The sequence below is a fragment of the Theropithecus gelada genome, chromosome 1, assembly GCF_003255815.1.
Source record: "Theropithecus gelada isolate Dixy chromosome 1, Tgel_1.0, whole genome shotgun sequence".
Lineage (NCBI taxonomy): Eukaryota > Metazoa > Chordata > Mammalia > Primates > Cercopithecidae > Theropithecus > Theropithecus gelada.
In genome coordinates this window covers 51820263-51839940 of record NC_037668.1, presented here as the reverse complement: position 1 = coordinate 51839940, position 19678 = coordinate 51820263, and the positions used below count along the sequence as shown (strand labels likewise).

At 50.3% G+C, this 19678-nt stretch overlaps 2 protein-coding genes across 5 annotated transcripts in view; one reads left to right on the top strand and one right to left on the bottom strand.

Moving 5' to 3' along the window:
- STPG1 (sperm tail PG-rich repeat containing 1) overlaps nt 1-13117 on the top strand; it is a 56432-nt gene extending 43315 nt beyond the window's left edge. Inside the window, exons 7-9 of the mRNA XM_025378471.1 lie at nt 1012-1177; nt 9188-9378; nt 11594-13117. Of these exons, the coding sequence (XP_025234256.1) occupies nt 1012-1177; nt 9188-9378; nt 11594-11670 (434 nt within the window). The 3' untranslated portion in view covers nt 11671-13117. The remainder of the gene's footprint in view (nt 1-1011; nt 1178-9187; nt 9379-11593) is intronic.
- The window catches only part of GRHL3 (grainyhead like transcription factor 3), a 45388-nt gene continuing 31118 nt past the window's right edge, over nt 5409-19678 (bottom strand). For 3 of the 4 annotated variants that reach the window (XM_025378327.1, XM_025378317.1, XM_025378307.1), the window contains exon 16: nt 14920-15866. In XM_025378327.1, coding sequence (XP_025234112.1) covers nt 15752-15866 — 115 coding nt within the window. In that variant the 3' untranslated portion in view covers nt 14920-15751. Of the gene's footprint in view, nt 5704-14919; nt 15867-19678 lie in introns of those variants that run through there. The other variant, XM_025378298.1, reaches the window with a different exon arrangement.

The following is a 19678-nucleotide window of genomic DNA, read 5'->3' as shown; positions in this document are numbered from 1 at the left end:
AGTAGTGGAGAGCATCCGTGCGCAGCGCTACTGACAACTTAGGGGTGAGATGGCGTCCTCTTCACCCCAGTTTTGGTCATTCTCTTCTTCCTTAAAGCTTCGTACACAAATTCATTTTATTCTGTCACAGTTTCTCAAGACAGGGCATTGTGGCCTGGTGAGGAAGTGTGGGCTTTGGAGACAAGCAGACCAGTCTCTACATAGTGGTGCTCCATACATACGTGTTAGCTGGGCATGATGGCTCACACCTGTAGTCCTAGCACTTTGGGAGGCTGAGGTGGGAGGATTGCTTGACCTAACGAGTTCAAGACCAGCCTGGGTAAAATAATGAGACCTCGTTTCTACCAAAAAAGAAATTTTTTTTTTTTAATTTTCAGGATGTGGTGGTACATACCTGTAGTCTCAGCTACTCGGGAGGCTGAGATGGGAGGATCACTGAGCCCAGCAGGTTGAGGCTGCAGTGAGCTGTGATCGTGCCACTGCATTCCAGCCTGGGCAACAGAGCAAGACTCTATCTCAAAACAAACAAAAAAGATAGTTGTTGATTGCATGATATTTACAAAGCAACCACTATATGCTAGGAACTTAAAATATTATTCAACTATCATGACAACTCTGTTGTCAGAAGAATTATTATTCTTACTTTGTAGGGAAGGAAAACTGGGCTTCAGCAAGGTGGAGAGATTTATCTAAGTCCCTGGTTAGATGAATGTCCTTTGGCAAATTATTTAATATCTCTGAGTCTCGGTTTCCTCACGTTTAGAATGAAAGCAGTAATACTCATCTTGCCAGGCTAGTGCGAGAACTAAATCAGCTAAGTGTGTGCTTCCCGTGCCGTCTGTTCTCTGCTTGGTGAGGACTGTTTTTGTTTATCTCGGGCAGCCCTTCCACTTGACCATCCTAGACTGATGTTGCCTTGCAGCCATCAAGTGTGTTCTTAGGGGTAAGGTACTGCTTTTTATTTACTTGAGAAGAGTTCCTTATTCTGTCATAAAATTTCTTTCTCCGTAGGGCATTATGATATCAACGAATCCCTTGTGAAGCAGTCACCAAACACATTAATGTCTTGTTTTAAATCAAAAACCAACCGTGGATTAAAACTGACATCAACAGGCCCGGGACCCGGTTATTACAACCCTGGCGATTGCACAAAAGTTCCAAAAAAGACTCTTTTCCCGTGAGTCCCAATCATTCTGATCTTTCTTTTGAAAGGTGGTTGTGGGGAAGGAGCCCAACAAAGAGAAAAGGAAGGGGTGTCACTGCTTGGCAGAACACAGTGCCAGGCCACTCTTCAGGGGCCCTTAGTCACACACAATGGTGCTCAATAAATGTCTGTTGAATGCCTGATATTTATTGAGCAACTACTGTGTGCCAGGAACTTAAAATTGTATTCAATTATTACTATAATCCTGTTGAAAGAATTGTTACTCTCACCCCATAGAGGAGGAAGCAAGGCTTTGGATTTGGCGGGAGATTTGCCTAAGTCCACACAGCCAAAGTGAGGAGCCACAGGGAATTGGCTCAGGACGAAGTCTGTCCTCATTCCCTGTGATGCTGGATTCCCCCGGTGCTGACATTGTTGTATTTTTGTAACTAAAATCCTCGCTGGAGTGGCAGGACATTCAGAAGCAGTCCGGCTCTCGCAGCTTTATACTGATGGAAGTTTAAGCCCCGACTTTGGAGTTGGTGATACCTGCTGGATTTGTACTTCAGCTCTGCTGTTTTTATGCTCTGTGACCTTGGGCAGAGTTCTAACCTCTCTGAGCCTCCATGCCCTCATCTGTAAAGTGGGAATAATTCCTGCCTCATAGGATTGCTTTCAGAATTAAAAATATATGTTTGGCTGGGCGCAGTGGCTCACGCCTGTAATCCCAGCACTTTGGGAGGCCGAGGTGGGTGAATCACTTGAGATCAGGTGTTCGAGACCAGCCTGGCCAACATGGCGAAACCCTGTCTCTACTAAAAATACAAAAATTAGCCAGGCATGATGGTGCATGCCTATAATCCCAGCTACTCAAGAGGCTGAGGCAGGAGAATCACTTGGACCTGTGAGGCTGAGGTTGTGGTGAGCCGAGATTGTGCCACTGCACTCCAGCCTTGGTGACCGAATGAGACCCTGTCTCAAAAAAAAAAAAGGTAAATAAAATATATGTTTGGCATTGGCATTGCAGCTGGTGACTCAATATTAACACAGATTTTTAAAAATAAATACAGGGATTTGTGTTACCCTGTTTAATATCCTGCACATTTTATATTACTCTCACCTAAGAGTCTCAAACACTCACAGGGCTTATTTATTTCTCGAATGGTTCTAGAACTTCTGGAACTAACAGCAGTTAGGGTTAGTCCTCCTGTTACTATCTCAGCTCTCACCCTGGTGCAGCCCCTCCAGACACAGCTGGCCAATGGGAGGGCTGGCCAGGTGGGACCAACCATATATCCACCTGGGCCCCTCCGGAGAGATCAGGAAGGTGGTGGGAGCCATAGCCACAGTGGGTCAGAAGTCCAGGCAACCCAGGGAGGCTGACAACATTGGGCATAGTCTGATCATCAGCCTAGGGCAAGGGGACCACAGTTAGAGAGAGGTGAGAGTTGTGAATCTGCCAAGTTGAACTTAGAATCTGGAGAGGGGATTGAGACCTCCGCTGCAATCCACCAGAGGAGTCCCTTCTGCCCTCCAGGGCTAGGGCTCTGCAGGCTGGCCTTGTACAGGCTGTAGGGCTAGGGGCTGGGGCAGGCCAGTCTCCAGGAACAGCTCTCTCTCTGGAAAGTCTCTCTCCAGAGACCTCCCGCCTCCAGGCTGGCATGCAGCGTCTCTACAAGCAACTGTTCCTTTACTCTGCCAGAGGAAGGTGATCAAGAGGACAGGTGTTGGGGTTGGCCGACCAGAGTATGAATCCCAGCTCTGTACCTTCCAGAGACTTCTCTCTGAGCCTGAGTTTCATGTTATTAAGTAGAGATAAGAATCTTGTAGGGATTCCGTGAAGATTCGATGAGAAGATGTTGGAAAATAGCTATTACCGGCTGGGCGTGGTGACTCACGCCTATAATCCCAGCACTTTGGGAGCCCAAGGCAGATGGATCACTTGAGGCTAGGAGTTCAAGACCAGCCTGGCCAACATAGCAAAACCCCGTCTCTACTAAAAATACAAAGCTGGGTGTGGTGGCGGGCGCCTGTAATCCCAGCTACTCAGGAGGCTGAGGCAGGAGAATTGCTTGAACCCAGGAGGTGGAGGTTGCAGTGAGCCAAGATCACACCACTGCACTCTAGCCTGGGTGACAGAGCAAGACTTGGTCTCAAAAAGAAAGAAAATAGCTATTACCCTTATAATGATAGCTGTGGTTATTGTATATCCTATAGACATATTAGGCTATATTATACAATATGGCTGTTATTTGGCATGACAGCTCAAGCCCCCAGCCCAAATTTGGAAGCTTCTTCAAAGAAAATGGTGAAATAACATAAGAGTGGACACTTGGTTTTTAACTGTTTTATCTGGAGAAGTATCTTCTGGCTTTTGCTCAAGTTTGAGCAGATGGTTTGAGACCATTCTTATTTTATGGTGGTTGCATTTGTCAGTCATCAGGCTCTATAGATTTCTAGTTCTGTACTGGAGGCTCAGGTGAACAGAACACCACACCTCCAGCCAGCCTCATCTGGGAACAGCCTCGAAGCCAAGTGGAGGAGCCTGCAGCAAAATGCTGGGTTAGGTGGCCTCAGGGGTGTGTGGCCATGCACATCCCGTGGGGCCGTCTTCCCACTGGGCAGTGCAGCGGGGCTGCGTGTCTGGGGCTTCTAGGGATCGCTGGCTGTCTGTCAATGCTTCATAAATAAAAGGTCTCTGGTTAATAAGTCTGAGAAGCACTGCATGGTAACCCTCTGCCCCTGAGAACATCGCAGTCTGCACAGGCATCTTAAAGGCTCTGAGAAGGGCAGGGAACAGCTGATCACGTCTCCTGGGGAGGCCATGGAGGCGGCGTGGGCAGTGGATTGATTAGCGCAAACTCCAAAGTCAGTACCGTGGAACCTCCACTTTCCCCTCTCACCAGTCAGGTGGGCCTGGGGGAAGGGAGGTCACTTAACTCCCAGTGAATTCAAAGTCGTCTTTGGTGAACGGGGATAAGAATACCTCATAATGTGGTTGCAAGGATAAAAGGAGATAACCCACAAAACTCACATGGTAACTTGTATTTTTATCAAAGCAGGTGAGCAGGTCTTCTGTGTCTTCCTAGGGTTTCTAGTGTGGCCCCTTAGGGCAGATGCTGTGCTGGGGGCTGGCCGTTTGTTAGCACTGGCATTTCTGAGCTCCTTAGCTAAAGGTCACACCATCGGGTGTTCCTTGGCCATGGCCACCTTGCTGAATCAAAAGCTAAGAGGAGTTCTCAGCTACCAGGGTGTCTTCAGAAGCAAAGTGAAGTGTCAGCCAAGGTTTCACTTCTGAGGTCTTCAATATCCGTCACAGTGGTGACTCAATGACTTAGGGTGAGTCAGGGTGAGAGTTTTGGAGATCAAAATAGTTCCTCCTAGGCACTGCCTTCCAACTCATGCTCCCCGGCAAGGAGGTGCAACACTCAGGGTCATCTTTCTAACCCTTGATCTGCTTCCTGGAGTTTTAAGCCACTGGATTTGCACAGACACGCTGTCTTGTCACAGCTCGAGCTGAAAAATCAAGCCCCGTTGGCCCCACTCCAATTTTGGTAATTAGATTGGGCCCACCTTAACTTCCCCTGGGATTTTCAATTCGATATGGGATGCTTCCTCCCAAGCGGCTGTGATCTGTCACCCACCACCCTGTTAAATAGATACTGCATTCCACCCCAGAGGCAATCGGCTGCCCTTTAATGATGAGAAAAATTGCCCCTTTATCCCTCCCAACCCTGGGAATCCCTGAGGCAGAGTGAATGTGTGCCTGGGAGTGGCTGGAGGGTCTCGGATGCCTTCCCCAAGTGGCCTGCTGAGTCCTCTAAGACATTCATTATTCTTAGGTGATTTGCAAACAGCTCGCATTGGAAGCTGCAAACACATTTAATCCAGCTGTGGCCAACTCAGAGCCTTTGATAGATGTTTTCTTTCCACGGGGCAGGGCCAGGTTGGCTTTTATAACTGAGTAATGAGGCTCATAAAAGCCCTGGTCACAGTGCACTGTGGGCTGCCCTGGGTTTGATCTGGCCTGACCTTTGTGATTTGCCAGCCCCACCTCGACATGGAGGGACCAGCCCTGGATGAGGATGAAACTGTCATGTGGGCCTCAGATGCCTGGGCGCCTTTACTTGCTGCCAGCCCTCTGCTTTTCTCTGCACTTCAGCAAATGTTCCTAGGATAGGGCTGGGGGCCTCAAAGCTGAGGAAGACACATTCCCTTCCCTTAAAGAGCTAGGCAAGTAAAAGCCATAGAAAATGCAACATTATAAGTGCAAAGGAATAGCCAGAATGTATTCAAGGGCCGTATACTCTGAGCTGAGAGCTCTCAGATGCGATCTGCTGTCATCCTTCCACTTCTCCTCCAGGTGGGCGTGTCACTCCGAGTTTACAGTGAAGTGCAGGCTGTTTACCGTGGTGGGGCTGGGATTTGAATCCAGGTCCCTCTGCCTCCAAAATCCATCTCCAAAACCCATGTTCCTCACTTGAGTCACAGGATGGGAACATCCAAGACAGTCAGGTGCGGGGTGGTGAGATGGGTGTCGGTGGAGGAGAGAAGTTTCCCTGAAGGAAGTGAGAACGTCAAGAATTGAATTCAAGTTTGCGGGGAAAGTTGGTGTTCCTCACAGAAGGAACAGCAGGGACAAAGGCATGGAGTTGCTGAACTGTGTTGTGTTGAGTGTTTCTGGAAGGTAAAACGGAAGCAGCAGTACGTGGGAGATTAGGCTGGATTGAGAGGCCATAAATAGATCTTGCCTTTAACTTTTCATCAGGGTTTGTAAGTGGGGAGGGTCAGAAGCCAGTGAACAACCCAGGAACTCGCCGGTGGATGGAGGGTTGAAGGCAGTCTAGGTGCTCAGCGTCTGTCTCCTTGTGTCCCAATTCCTGCCATAACAGCTACAGCTTTCCCCATTCCATGCTTTTGCGCCTGCTGTTCCCTCTGCTGGAAATGCCCCTCACCTGAAGACTTTCTGGATTTCTGGGTGGATTTCTGGATTCATCCTGTTGGAATTAATGTCCGTCTGTCTCTGTTTCTTTCTGCTCTCAATGCAGTTTTGTTTGTTTGTTTTGGGGTTTTTTTGGTTGGTTGTTGTTTGTTTTTGGTTTTTTTTAACCTCTATTCTAACAGATTTCATGTTTTTAAACAAATGTTACAAGTAAAGCACTAGTTAATCTTCCTAACAATCTGGGTGGAAGTATTATTTCCACCATTTTACAGATGAGGAAACTGAGGCTTAAGGAGGTTAAGAGCCTTTTCTAAGAACACATAGCTGGTGAATGGAGAAGAGGGGATTCAAACCCAGTTCTGTCTGAGTGCAAAGCCCGTACTGCCTGAAGTTGTCACCAGTCATGGCTGTTGCTGGCAGCGGATTGTCAAGCCCTTAAGGACACTCGGGTCCGTGTCTTAGTACAGAACTGCCTGGATTCCCAAGCATGTCTGGCCCAGAGTCACACACATGGCTGGTGCTCATGAAAGATCCATAGAGCTAGGCTGAAGGTTCTGAGCCTCTCCTGGGCATACTGAAGGAATGGAAGGCAAGGGACCTCTCTAACCCATCTTGCCAAGAACACTGGTGAGTCATTAACTCAGCGTGCTCCAGCCTCCTGCAGGCTGTCCTTGGCTAAGAAAGCAGACACCTCATGGTGTTCTCAAAGAACAGGGTGGGAATCTTGGGCATGGAGTGACCCAGACCAGTTATGGGGTGACCTCATACAATGGTTGGTTCATTCCAGCTTTAATTTCCAGGAATCAAACCTGTCTCTCTATGATGCCAGCCACAAACTCATCAAATGTCTGGAGGTGTTTTGAAGGGGGAACCGCAAGCCAGAACAAGGAGAAGCCAGCTTTTATTTATAAGGGGAGAGGTTGTTGATTACACCCTATAACCAGTTCTTCCATGCAGATTCACAGCAAACAGGGAGGCAGCATGTACCCGCTTTCCCTGTGGGTACCTTTGTTCTAAATATAAGCATCCACGCCAGCTGCTCCTCCACCACAAGATGTGAACCCAAGCACATTTATGATGACTTTCAGTGTCCTCCCTGACAAGGGGGGTGTCCCCTGCCTCAGCATGACTCTGAGGTGGAAGGGTCCTAAATCAGTCTTTTACGAGGCTCAATTGCCTGTCTGTCACCAAGCAGCACACAGTGACGCTGACACAGGGATCATCAGAAGAATAACAACTATCTTTATTGAGCACCTACTATGTGCTGGTGCTCTACTAGGTGCTTTACATACCTTTTCTCTAGTCATCGTAACTCTTTTATAAAGTTAGTGTCATTGCTCCGTGCCATGCTGTGTATACTGACACTAAGCTATAGAGAGATCAGGGGCCTTGTCTTACAGCCAGGAAGTGGCATGACTAGAATTCAGCCTCAGGTCTTTGTGACCCTTAAACTCAGTCCCCTCCGCCATCATGCTTTCCTCCATATTGCTAGGTGCCAAAGACTTGAGTTCCATGCCAGCATTCCTATGAACGTGCCTATAACTTTGGATCAGTTGGATCTGGACACCAACATTTTTAGAAAACTAAGGAGGTTGAAGAAGATATCACTTGGGTCCCCTCAAGCTCTCTGTGTTTGAGAAGTTGTTGGCTAAAGTGCAGTAGTGCCCCCGTGGCCAGGAATCCCAAGTCCCCTCCTTTGCTTGGATGGGCTGGCTCCCTTGGTCGTTGAGTGCTGGGGGAGGCTCCTTTGGCCATTCAGTGCAGAGTACCTCCTCTCCCCTTTTGGTGAGAAGCCTTTTAGAAGAAGCCCTGGGTGTGAGCCAGAAGGAGGCGGCCCTTCTATTGCATGGTTGGGAGAGTAGCATGATTCCTGTAACAAGCCCAGAAATCTCTGACAACCCAGTAGAACTTTGAATCAAGGCCTGATGAAAGGTCACAGCAGGAAGGGACCTCAGAGGTCATCTTGTCTAATTCCTTCCTTTTACAGATGGGGAAACTGAAGCCCAGAATGAATTAATGACCAAGCTGGGACTCAAGTACAGGTCCTATTTCTCTTTCATTTAATGTCTCAATATCAGAAATAAAAGATAGACTCCCTTTCTTTTTTTTTTTTTGAGACGGAGTCTCGCTCTGTCGCCAAGGCTGGAGTGCAGTGGCCAGATCTCGGCTCACTGCAAGCTCTGCCTCCCGGGTTCCCGCCATTCTCCTGCCTCAGCCTCCCGAGTAGCTGGGACTACAGGCGCCAGCCACCTCGCCCGGCTAGTTTTTTGTATTTTTTAGTAGAGACGGGGTTTCACTGTGTTAGCCAGGATGATCTTGATCTCCTGACCTCGTGATCCGCCCGTCTCGGCCTCCCAAAGTGCTGGGATTACAGGCTTGAGCCACCGCGCCCGGCCGATAGACTCCCTTTCTTGAAGGAGGGGAAGATAGACCTGAAAACAATGACAGTGTAAGTGTAAGGGTTATGCAGTCTCTTGATTTCCAGCCCAGTGCTTTTCCACTCATGCCTCCTGCCTCCCCAGGATGATATTTAGTAGGATTCTGGAACATCAATGTTACAGTGGCCTCTAAAGACCTGCTGGTCTTGGGATGGCAAATCTCTGGGCTGTGGGATGCTTCTTTCTCTTCCCTGATCATGGCAGACATCACAAGTGGCTCACCAAGGCCTCTTCGCATTGAGTCATGTGAGGCCTCAGTTTCTTTCACAGAACTCCAGTTAGGCACTACCAATCAATCAGAGTTGGCACATGAGATATACACTGCCTGCCATTTCTGATTAGCTCCACGTCTCCAACAGTGCACACCGAGCTCTCACTGTGTGCCAGGCCCTGTCCTAAGTGCTGTGTTTTAGGTGCATCATCTCATTTATCCTGACAACCCTGACCTCAAAGTAGTTACTATCATGATTGCCATGTGCAGATGAGGAAACAGATCCCGGGGTTCCCAGCTCACTACCAGTGGAGCTAGGACTCTGCCCAGGTGCCACGTCCAGTCCTCTTGCAGACAACCTGGTGCTGTGCAGGCCTTGGCTGCGTCTAGAAACTATGCCTTCCCCACTAGACTGCCTTAGTGACATCTTCCCGTTTTTATCTTTCCCAAAGGAAAAACCCCATCCTGAACTTCTCTGCTCAGCCTTCGCCTCTGCCCCCGAAGCCGCCTCTCCCAGGTCCTGGTCAGTATGAGATCGTGGACTACTTAGGCCCCCGCAAGCATTTCATCTCGAGCGCGTCATTCGTGTCTAATACCAGCCGGTGGACAGCGGCACCCGCTCAGCCAGGCCTGCCTGGCCCAGGTCAGAGGATTGTTTTAAATGATTATAAAAACCAAATCTTCTGGAATTGTCATTCTTGGGTCGTCACATGCCTCTGATTTATAGGTTGTTTCCCAAATAGGTGACAGGGATGAGAGTAGTTTGGAAGCGTTATCCGTTCACATTTTCACAGTACAAAAGTGTTTTGTTTTTTAAGGTGAAGGGGCTCTTAGAGATGGTCCAGGCCAGGGATTCGTACTGAGGACCATGAACATGTAAAAGGCTCAAAGATAGTCTTGAAGGGGTCTGTGACTCTGCAGTTGGCTGCAGACTTGGCACATACAGACATTATTTTCTGGGAAAGGAGGCCGTAGCTTTTGTCAGCGTGTCAGAAAAGTTCTTTTTCTTTGTCATTATTAATTTTTTTTACTTTTTTTTTTTTGAGATGGAGTCTCGCTCTGTCACCTACGCTGGAGTGCAGTAGTGCAATCTTGGCTCACTGTAACTTCTACCTCCCAAGTTCAAGCAATTATCGTGCCTCAGCCTCCCGAGTAGCTGGAATTACAGGCACATGCCACCACACCCAGCTACTTTTTGTTCTTTTAGCAGAGACAGGTTCTCTATGTTGGCCAGGCTGGTCTCGAACTCCTGACCTCAACTGATCAGCCCGCCTTGGCCTCCCAAAGTGCTGGGATTACAGGCGTGAGCCACTGTGCCCAGCCAGAAAAGTTCTTTTTCTTAAAAATATTTAAACTACTGGTCTAGTGTGGCCAGGTTATTTTACAGCTGAAGAAGCCCTGGAGAGCAGGTTGGCCACAGGTCCGTGGCGAATTCATGGCGGGCAGCGCCAGGCGTTTCCCCATTTGTGCCTTGTTTGTTAATGAAATTAACCAGGGATTGTCCAATGGAGCAGCACTTTTCAGCCATCTAGCGCCACACCCTTTTTACAGGCAAGCATAAGTAGGGATCCCCTGTTATATCTGGGATCTACCTGGGAGCTAATATCATGAGGGACTCACTCCAATGGGCAGTCTCTGTGCTTCCTGACCTATTTGTAGCTCTCTATAGAGCACTTTTGCTATTACCACACCCTGACCATGGCCAAAGCACTGGGGACTGACATGTGTGGCAGGTGGCACAGGAGGACGAAGGCAGAGCTACGATGGCCGCCAGCTTGGTTACACTCAGCCTTTCCATGAGTGTTGACGATGCTCCTGTGCTCGGGAGCCAAGATGACCTAGGCCCTGGGTTTGCCCCCGGAGGCTGCAGTCAGGTAGGGAGACTCCTTCTGCTCCATACTCACAGGTGAGACTAACATAAGGCAGACTGGGCAGGGAGAAAGTCACTCGCATAGCTTTGGCCTTGCAAATGTGGTGATAATCACACCAGCAAGGCTATAGAGGTTTGATCTGGGGCTCATCTGGTCAGTCAAGGAGAACTCAGCATTGCAAACATGCATATGCTCTATACAAGGGGTGAGCTCCAGAGAGGGCAGGGCATGGGTGGGGATCCTGGCTTGACCCTGCTCGGCCACATCCTCTAGAAGCATTGCCCGAATGACTTTTCCATGCCATTTGTGGTGCTAGGCACCTGGCACACAGAGACAGGCAGCTCCTGCTACTCTGATCACCCATGCCAAGGTGGGCTTCTGCGAGGGGTTTCCTGGGCACATGTATGTATCGGCATCTGCCTTCTCAGCTTCCAGTAAACTCAGATATACCTGGACTGCCATGGGCTCCCCTCAGCAGCTTCCCAAGTATAGGAACAGAGAGGTCGCACACAGGACCCTCATTAACCAAGTCAGTATCAACATGAGAGTTTCCGGTCGCCTGGGGCTGTGATTCCCAAGCCCTGTTCATCTCCTAGAGAACCACGTCTGCAATTGTCATGCCTTCTGCTTTTATGGAAATCCCTGAACTAAATAAAACAAGACCCCATGAAGCTAATACTTTGCTTCAAGAATATTGTTTTACTCAATTTCTTTTCGAATTTCATAGAAAATAGTTTTGTAAATTTTGTTCTGTTAAAGAAGTTGAAAAGAATTAAAGAAGGTAGGAAGCCAGAGTTTGACTCCTGCCTGGGCCCGTTAAGAGCCAAATAACCTCGGGCCAGTTCCTTCCACTCTGTCTCCCCTCGTGTAATATACAGGGGCTGGCACAGGGGTCCCCAGGCCTTTCCAGCTCTGAGGTAGAATGCCAGAGACTGCAGCAATGGGCCTTTTCTCTCTTAATGCCTCCTCCTCTCTCTCCCCTCGCAGCCACGTACAAGCCAGAGCTCCCGGGAAAGCAGTCCTTCCTCTACAACGAGGACAAGAAATGGATCCCGGTGCTGTAGGGATGTCACACAAGGTCGAGGAGAACCCCTGCCATCAGCCCGTCCCGCCCAGCTTCCCCAGGACATTCCTCAGGAGGATACTGACCATGTGTGTGGCAGCTTACAACTTGGGGGCCAGCTCTACCACTCTGGCCTGGCTCTACCACTCTGGCCTGGCGTGCTAGCCGAACTGCTGCCATTGCCTTTGTTTTGAGCTGGAGACATTGCTCCCTGGAGACTGCACCCCAGCCCCACGGACTCCAGTGGGTTCCTGAGCAGAAGGGAGGAGTGGACAGAGCCCCTGGCTGCTTCCCCACGCACCCATCCAGGCTGGCTTCCGGCATGACTTCCTGCCACAGACTGAAGGGACTCCTGAGGTGCAGACTTCAAGGAGGAGCAGTCCACCCTGAAGGTGGCCAAGCCTGGAAGCCCCACCCTTCCCTGTGTCATTCCTTCATTCATTTACACATTCATTCATTCCCTCACTCCTGCCTTTCTCATTTGTCCCTTTCTGACCTCACTCACTCACTCACTCACGGTATATCTACTGGGCGAAAGCTACCTGCAGGCAGGTGATGCTTTTTCCAGCAGTCCACAGGTTCCTTTCTAAAGTGACCACCTGTTTGGAAAGGCCTCTCTTTACTCCTTTTAGACCTTTTTCTTCTTTGGAGTGGGAGATCATCTTGGAATGGCAGTGGCCGGGCCCAGGGGCTGCGCTTTTCCCTGACTTCCTCTGCCGGCGGGACTGAATTTTCTCAAGGCTTACAGGCCCCTCCATGGAGTCCACATGGCCTGTCTAGGCCTGATAGCCTTTGTCTCTTTATGTGGAGGCAAAAAGAAATGTGCCCTGGTGGTTTTGGTGGAGGCTGCACAGGTGCACGGTGGGTGAGGAGCTGCCAGGTTCCTTCCCTCATCTCCCAGCAGACTTTGACTGATGCTGTAAGTCTCTCTGTGCATTCACCCTGCCAGATACTGAGAGGTTACAAAGGCTCCAAGGCCTGTACGTCTGTGGCCTCTCCAGAGAAGTGGTTCTCCGCCTTGACTGCACACTGTAACCACCTGGGGACTTTAAAAAGTACTGAGGCCTGGGGCCCACCCACAAATGCTGATTTAACTCCTCCAGGGTGGGGTCTGGGCAGTGGGGAGGCGGGGGGGTAAAAGCCACCCAGGTGGTTCCAGTGACAGGTGAAGGTTGAGCAGTGACACCTTCCAGCTTCCTGACTGGCTCTGGGAGGGGAGCTGGGAAGGACAGGAGGTGGGAACTTTATACACACGGAGCACCTACAGCGTGGCTGTGGTTCCACGCTCCTGTCATTTAACCTCCACGCATCACCTCATTCTGACATCACGGGGGCGTCACAGCCACAGTGAGGCCTGGCCTGGCAGAGCAACTCTGGGTGCCCCACTGGGTCCCTCCCACAGTGGCAGGCAAGCCTAATGGGAACCCGAGGCAAAAGGAAACATCAGTAATACGAATCCTGTCTTCAAAACTGTGATGTTGGCCGGGCGCGGTGGCTCAAGCCTGTAATCCCAGCACTTTGGGAGGCCGAGACGGGCGGATCACGAGGTCAGGAGATCGAGACCATCCTGGCTAACACAGTGAAACCCCGTCTCTACTAAAAATACAAAAACTTAGCCGGGTGAGGTGGCAGGCGCCTGTAGTCCCAGCTACTCGGGAGGCTGAGGCAGGAGAATGGCGTGAACCCGGGAGGCGGAGCTTGCAGTGAGCTGAGATCCGGCCACTGCACTCCAGCCCGGGCGACAGAGCGAGACTCCGTCTCAAAAAAAAAAAAAAAAAAAAAAAAAAAACTGTGATGTTTTGTTCACCATGCATTTTTTTTTTTTTGCCTTAATTTAAAAAATATTGCATTAAACTTATTTATCTTGATTATTGAGCTTTTGGGCACTCCTTAATTTTTGTGCCTTAGGCTAGAGACTCACCTGCCCGTAGCCTTGACTCTAGGTAGGGGCTTGGGAATTAGGACCACAGACTCTGTCAGCGCTGGAAGGTTCTTATAGGCATCATGGTTTTCACACTCTTTAAAAAAAAGTTTTATTCAGACAAACGTTTACAAGAAATCCTATTTAAATGGGGAGAAGCAGAGCTGTGGTGATGGAGTTGGGGGGGCGGATACACAGGGCCTGCTGCAGCCCCTTCCTCACTTTGTAGTGACCTTGGAGACCCACCAGTGAGTCCTGAGGCTCTGAAGATGATAATTACAAACAACGGAGATCATGTCCTGCATTTCATACCAGAGAAACTGAGGGCTACAGGTAGCAGTGGCTGGAAAGTCTGCTCTCCCAAAGGAAGAAAGACGCACTTCAACTTGGCAGCTTAAAAAAGCTAAATGAGGCAATGAAGGAATTGAACTAAGAGACAAAAACTGGCCGTTCACGGTGGCTCATGCCTGTAATCCCAGCACTTTGGGAGGCCAAGGGGGGGGGGGGGGGATTACAAGGTCAGGAGTTCGAGACCAGCCTGGCCAATATGGTGAAACACCGTCTCTACTAAAAATACAAAAATTAGCCAAACATGGTGGTGGGCACCTCTAGTCCCAGCTACTCGGGAAGCTGAGGCAGGAGAAATCGCTTGAACCTGGGAGGCGGAGGTTGCAGTGAGCGAAGATCACGCCACTGCACTCCAGCCTGGGTGATAGAGTGAGACTTCATCTCAAGGAAAAAAAAAAAAAGATAAATGAAAAGAAAGCAAGCCTGAATCTGTGATTTGTTCTCTAAGGAAAATAAAGGCCTTGACTTGTAGCATTTGTCAATTTCTGACTGTCACCATGGCTGATTTCAGTGTGCCAGCACGACCACACTGCTGCAGAGTTGGGACGAGACGCATACGATTGCTTCTGTGAGCTGTAGTTGCTGGCTCTGGGGAAAGTGGCTTGGCCTAGGGAATAGGGGCAGAGCTGGCACAAGACTCAGGTCATGTGGCTCCCAGCCTTGGGTGCTGCCTGCTGGCCCCAGCTGTGAGGTCCTCTTCAAGCTCATTCTGCACCCTTCCCAGGACTTTCTCTTCAGAGTCAATGATCCTGAGGTTGTAACATTCAAAGACAAACATCTGGGCATCAGGAATCTGCTGCCATCCAGAGGCGGCACCTCTGCTCCACTGGTGCCCTGCACGTCCCAGCATCCTTCAAGTCCAGGACAACCCGCTGTCAGCATAGAGCCAGAGCGAAGGGAGAAAGAGGAGCAAGACCCCGACCACTGTGGCCCTCTCTTCCCAACAGACTCTCCCAAAAAGAACGAGTGCAGCATGTGAAGTAATATGACGCAATACATAGGTAGATTTTTATTACTAAATACCATGTGAGTATACAAAATGCATCACTGAATAACAGCTAAAAAACAGCCCAAGAAATGTGAAATACACATTTTTTGAAATGATAAAAACATATCCATGAAAAATATAAAATGTTGCATATATGTACAATATATTTATATATATATATAACATAAATGAAAATCGTAAATAAGAAATGTATACAACAGTAAGTGGCAAGGCAGTAGTTTCACACGGCGGTCACTTTGTCCAGTCAATCGTTGGTGCTATTTACATCTTGCGTTGAGGAAGTCTGAGAAAGAGACTCCACTATAGTGTCTTTTAAAAGTCATTTGCACTGAAAATCAAGAGTTTTCAAGTTAACTGACCAAAGGGTGAGAAACCCTTTGTCTGAAGTTGAAGGAAGACGGAGAGTGGGGGTCGCACCAGCTGGTGTGATGCTGCGGGAGGGAGCGTGTGCCGCCACCATGTTAACGGGCAGCCTGCAGGAGCGCCACTGCAGACAAGGGTCTTGGGAGAAGGGAACAGTCTTCTGGGTAGGTGGTAACCACGGTGACATTGTTTTGGGCTACGGGGAGGCACTGGCAGGAAGTTCAGGGAGCAGATTCAAGCATGCCATGGGGGTTCAGGCCAGGGAATCCCCCAGGTCTCTCCCTGGCCCTGACGTCTATGGGTCTATGACTCAAGGGCCTCTTCCCTCAGGGAAGGCATTCAAGTAACAGCGCTGAGGCATGTGGAGAGGTTGTGTGTGGCGTGGGGCCACGTCCCTGCTGGCCCCTTGCAGGTCGCGAGGGTTTGGATGCTCGAGAGGCCTTACAGCTCCTTAAGGATGATCTGAATTTTGCCATCCAGCTCCCCCATGTCCAGCAGGAAGGCGACGTGGTTGCTGTAATGCTGAATGATGTTGTTGTCCATGTTGACTAAGATTCTGGAAGGGAAGAGGGGATGTGGTTGGAACACAGCAGGCGCCCTGTTTTCAGGCCTTCTGAGAGACCAGGATGAGTGACGGGTCATACCCAGTGGGTACCTGCCACATTTTAGGCACCTCACAAACTTTCCCTCTGATCCTCACAACCCCGCAAGGTCGGGGAGTCACAGTCTCCTTTACTGCACAATGCCCAGTGGCCGAGCCACAACTCAACCCAGGCCTGCTGGCCCCCACGATCACAGCTATTGTGCCAGATTGCCTCTGTCCTGGTGCACCCGAGGATGGACACTCAAGCAACTAGTATGTAGATCTGGGGGGGATGCAGTGCTCCCTTAGTCACCATATTGAGGACTCAGACATGAAGTGTGAGTTCAAGTCCAGGAGGGGTGGTGGTTTGGGTTCAACAAGAGGCCTGGATGTGTCACTCAGCCATGCCTGCCTGAGCCTGAGGCAGCTGCCACACAAGCCCCTCCCAGTTCCATTCCCAGGAAGCTGAAATCTCAGGAGGATTGTCCAATAGACTTGAGGGGCTAGGCCCACTCTCTCCCCATATTCTCCAGGGAAGGACCTGGGTCAACCTGAGAGAGACAGAACCTTCATGGCTGTGGGCCCCTGCAGGGAGTCAGAGCCATTGTTTATGCCAAAGAGCAGCCCTCTAGGAGCTGCTCCTGATGAAGGACCCACCAAGATGTGACTTGAGCTGATCACATCAATCTTCTCTTTGCCCCTTCCCTGCTGTCTTCTGAGCATGTAATGGAGTTGGCTATATCCACCCACACATTCACCATCCACCATCCATTCACATATAGCCCCTATCCATCATCCACCCACCCAACCACAGCCCCACCCACCATCTACCCACCCATACACACCTCCATCTACCATGCACCCACCCACTCACATCCCCATCTACCCTCTACTACGCACCCATCCACCCACTCATGCACCATCTACCCACACACTCACCCATCCACCATCCTCCATCCACCTGCCCACCTGGCCTTCATCTTCCCATTCACCCCTATATTCACTGAGGCCTTTCCATGTGCAGGGCCTTGCTCAAAAACAAGGACCATAGGGAGATGAATTAGACCTAGTTCCTGCCTTCCAGGAGTTTTGAATCTAGTAGGGACTGGGAGGATGAATCCTTATATTACCCCAGTTCATAGATGGGGAAGCTGAGGTTCAAAGAAACAGTTATTTGTCTAAGGTCATACATTTCCTAGATGGCAGGGCTGGGATTTGAACCTCTGTCTCTTTCTACTGTATCATTTTTAGAAGGAAACAAAGCCCTATAAGTACAAGTTCGGAAGCAGTGGATAGAAGGAGGGCAAAATCCAGGGCTATGGGAGAGTTCTTTGAAGTGGCGCAGGAGCGGCAGGCATGAGGACCCCCCGACCCGAAGGCATGGCCCACATCCAGTTTTCTCTCCCTGCCACTTTCAGGAAGGAGATCCAGGCTTGTGCTCTCAGTGGTTTGAGTGCTGACTGCCAGTGTGTAATCACAGGCTCCCCTTTCTTGGGTCCTGCCTGGAGTTCCTTCATTTCACAGAGGGCTCTTTGTCTGGGCACTGGAGGTCGGAAACAGACCAGGGGAGACCAGAACTGGGCAGAGGGGAGGGCGCTTTGTCAAAATCAGGGTGCTTTTGTTTGCCATTTATTGGGTGCTTCTAGGTGCCAGGCACTGTGAAGTACCTGATGTGCACCAGCTGGAAGGCTGGATCCCTCCCACTCCCCAGCAGGGCCTCCCAGCACGCTGCACTCACACCTGCTCACACCTGCCAAGCTCACACCTGCTCACACCTGCACAAGAGGGTTTCCAGATGGGCTCACAGACCCCTCCTCTCATAAGTCAGTGACAGCAGGCCCCTGAGAGGCAGAACCACTGTCACCAAATGTGGGCCTCTTATTATTTTCCACCTTCTAGCTGTCTTCAGTCCTGGGTCACATTAAACCCCTGGCCAGCTGCCAGCAAAAACAATGTATTTGTTCATCTTTCCAGCACTTTGTGGTGCCTGTAAAGCTGATTCTATCCACCTTCGTCCAGAGGACTTTCGGGAGGGTTTCATGAAAATAAACCAGGCCTTTGATCAGAATTTCCTGTTTCTCACATGAGGACTTGGAGGCAGGCAGAAGATGAGCCTGGACTCTCCTCTCCTAAGAGGTATTTTGGGGAACACTGTCATTCAGACATTTCAGACAGTCCTGGGGCTGAGGTTTTCATGGCCGTGGGGGTGTGTGGGGTGCCTCTGAAGGCTGCTGAGTGATGCCCTGGGCTATGGTGCTGGACAAATAAACTGAGCAGTCTGGCTGCATCCTTTATTTGCACATTGCTTAGCGGTTAGAGGAACAAGCAGGAGGCAGGATAACACAGTGGATGACTGTACAGGCTTTAGAAATTGGGGATGCTTCTGCCAGTTCCTAACTCATGATCTTGTAACTACTGCAGACCTCAGTTTCCCCATACATACAAACGGAGATAATCATACCCAGCTCAAAGGGTCCGTGGGTGCTCGGGAGGGATGCAGCCCAGTGCCTGGTGTGGAGGAAGTGCCCCATGAATGGGAGGTTTTAGAATTATGATTTCAATAGCTGGCTGGGGCTTAAGGGGAAGCCTCTGGCAACTCAGTCAGTGGGGCTGGGGAACATCCTTTATGCACACCCCCACCCCCCCCCCCCCCCACGCAATCACACAGCCTGGCCTGGAGTGGGATTGGTAAGGGAGGCCTGCCACAGGTGGGGCTGGAGCCAGGGGGCGTGGGCACCGGTGCTGAAGGGAGAGTGCGGCTGGGCTTGTCTGGGCAAAGCAGAGCCTGCCCTTCGCCATGAGGTGGATTTCACTCTACAGAGCATGTGAGACTCAGTTGGAAACCGAAACTTGGAAAAAAAGACACACAAAAAACTAGACATGTATGCGACTAAAAGCAAAAAAAAACCCTTCCCAGGGGCTGCAGGGACGGACACCTTGCCCCACGCTCAGCCTTCTGTGGAAGGCTAGGTAGGAACCAAGGAGGAGGAAGGAAGGCAGGGCTGGGCCTGTGAGGAAGGCGGCCAGGCCTCTAGGCCTGATGAGATGGGGACTCAGCTTGAGTATAAAACCTGCCTCACTTTGCAGAGTCTTCTAAAAAGAAAGATCCACATGCAATAGCCACAGGGCAAGCGGCTGAGCACCTCCAAGGGGCTACTAGCAAATGTCGCTGGAGTTAGACTGTCCACAGCAAGAGGATCAGATTGGAGCTATGCGCAGAGGGGCTGGGAGTGCATTTCCCAGGGCTCTGGTTCCGGGGCCTCTGGGCTGGCAATAGCAGTGACAATTCCTCACTGTCTGGGGGCCCTATGCCAGGCTGGTGAAGTCACCTACTCAGGAAGGGCTGCAGAGGCCAGGCTCACTGACTCTGACCAGGGGACAGATGTCTGGAGGACAGTTACCATGTGACCCTACCTCTCTTTCCCAAGGGATCTTCTGAGCAGACAACAAAGGTACTGTGGTCCTCAGGAGCCCACGGTAGGCAGCCAGGCGCTGCCTGCCCCTAGAGGGTACAGCTTTACTCTTGGCCTAGTCTGGCTAGCAAAGGTGGAGGAGGCCTGTGGAGCACCCCTGGCTGGATTCCCTCAAAATGACTCCCAATCACAATTCCTTTTCCAGACTCATCGCCAGCCACTCCCTTCCTGCCTACGGCTCTGTTAGTAGCAACTTTGTTGGGCCTGCCTGCCTCATGCCTTTGATCCACTTCTCCTGCCCCTGAACACTGCTTATTACCTCTGAGCCTCAGTTTCCTTATCTGTCAAATAAGGACTCTTAGTGTGGCTGTG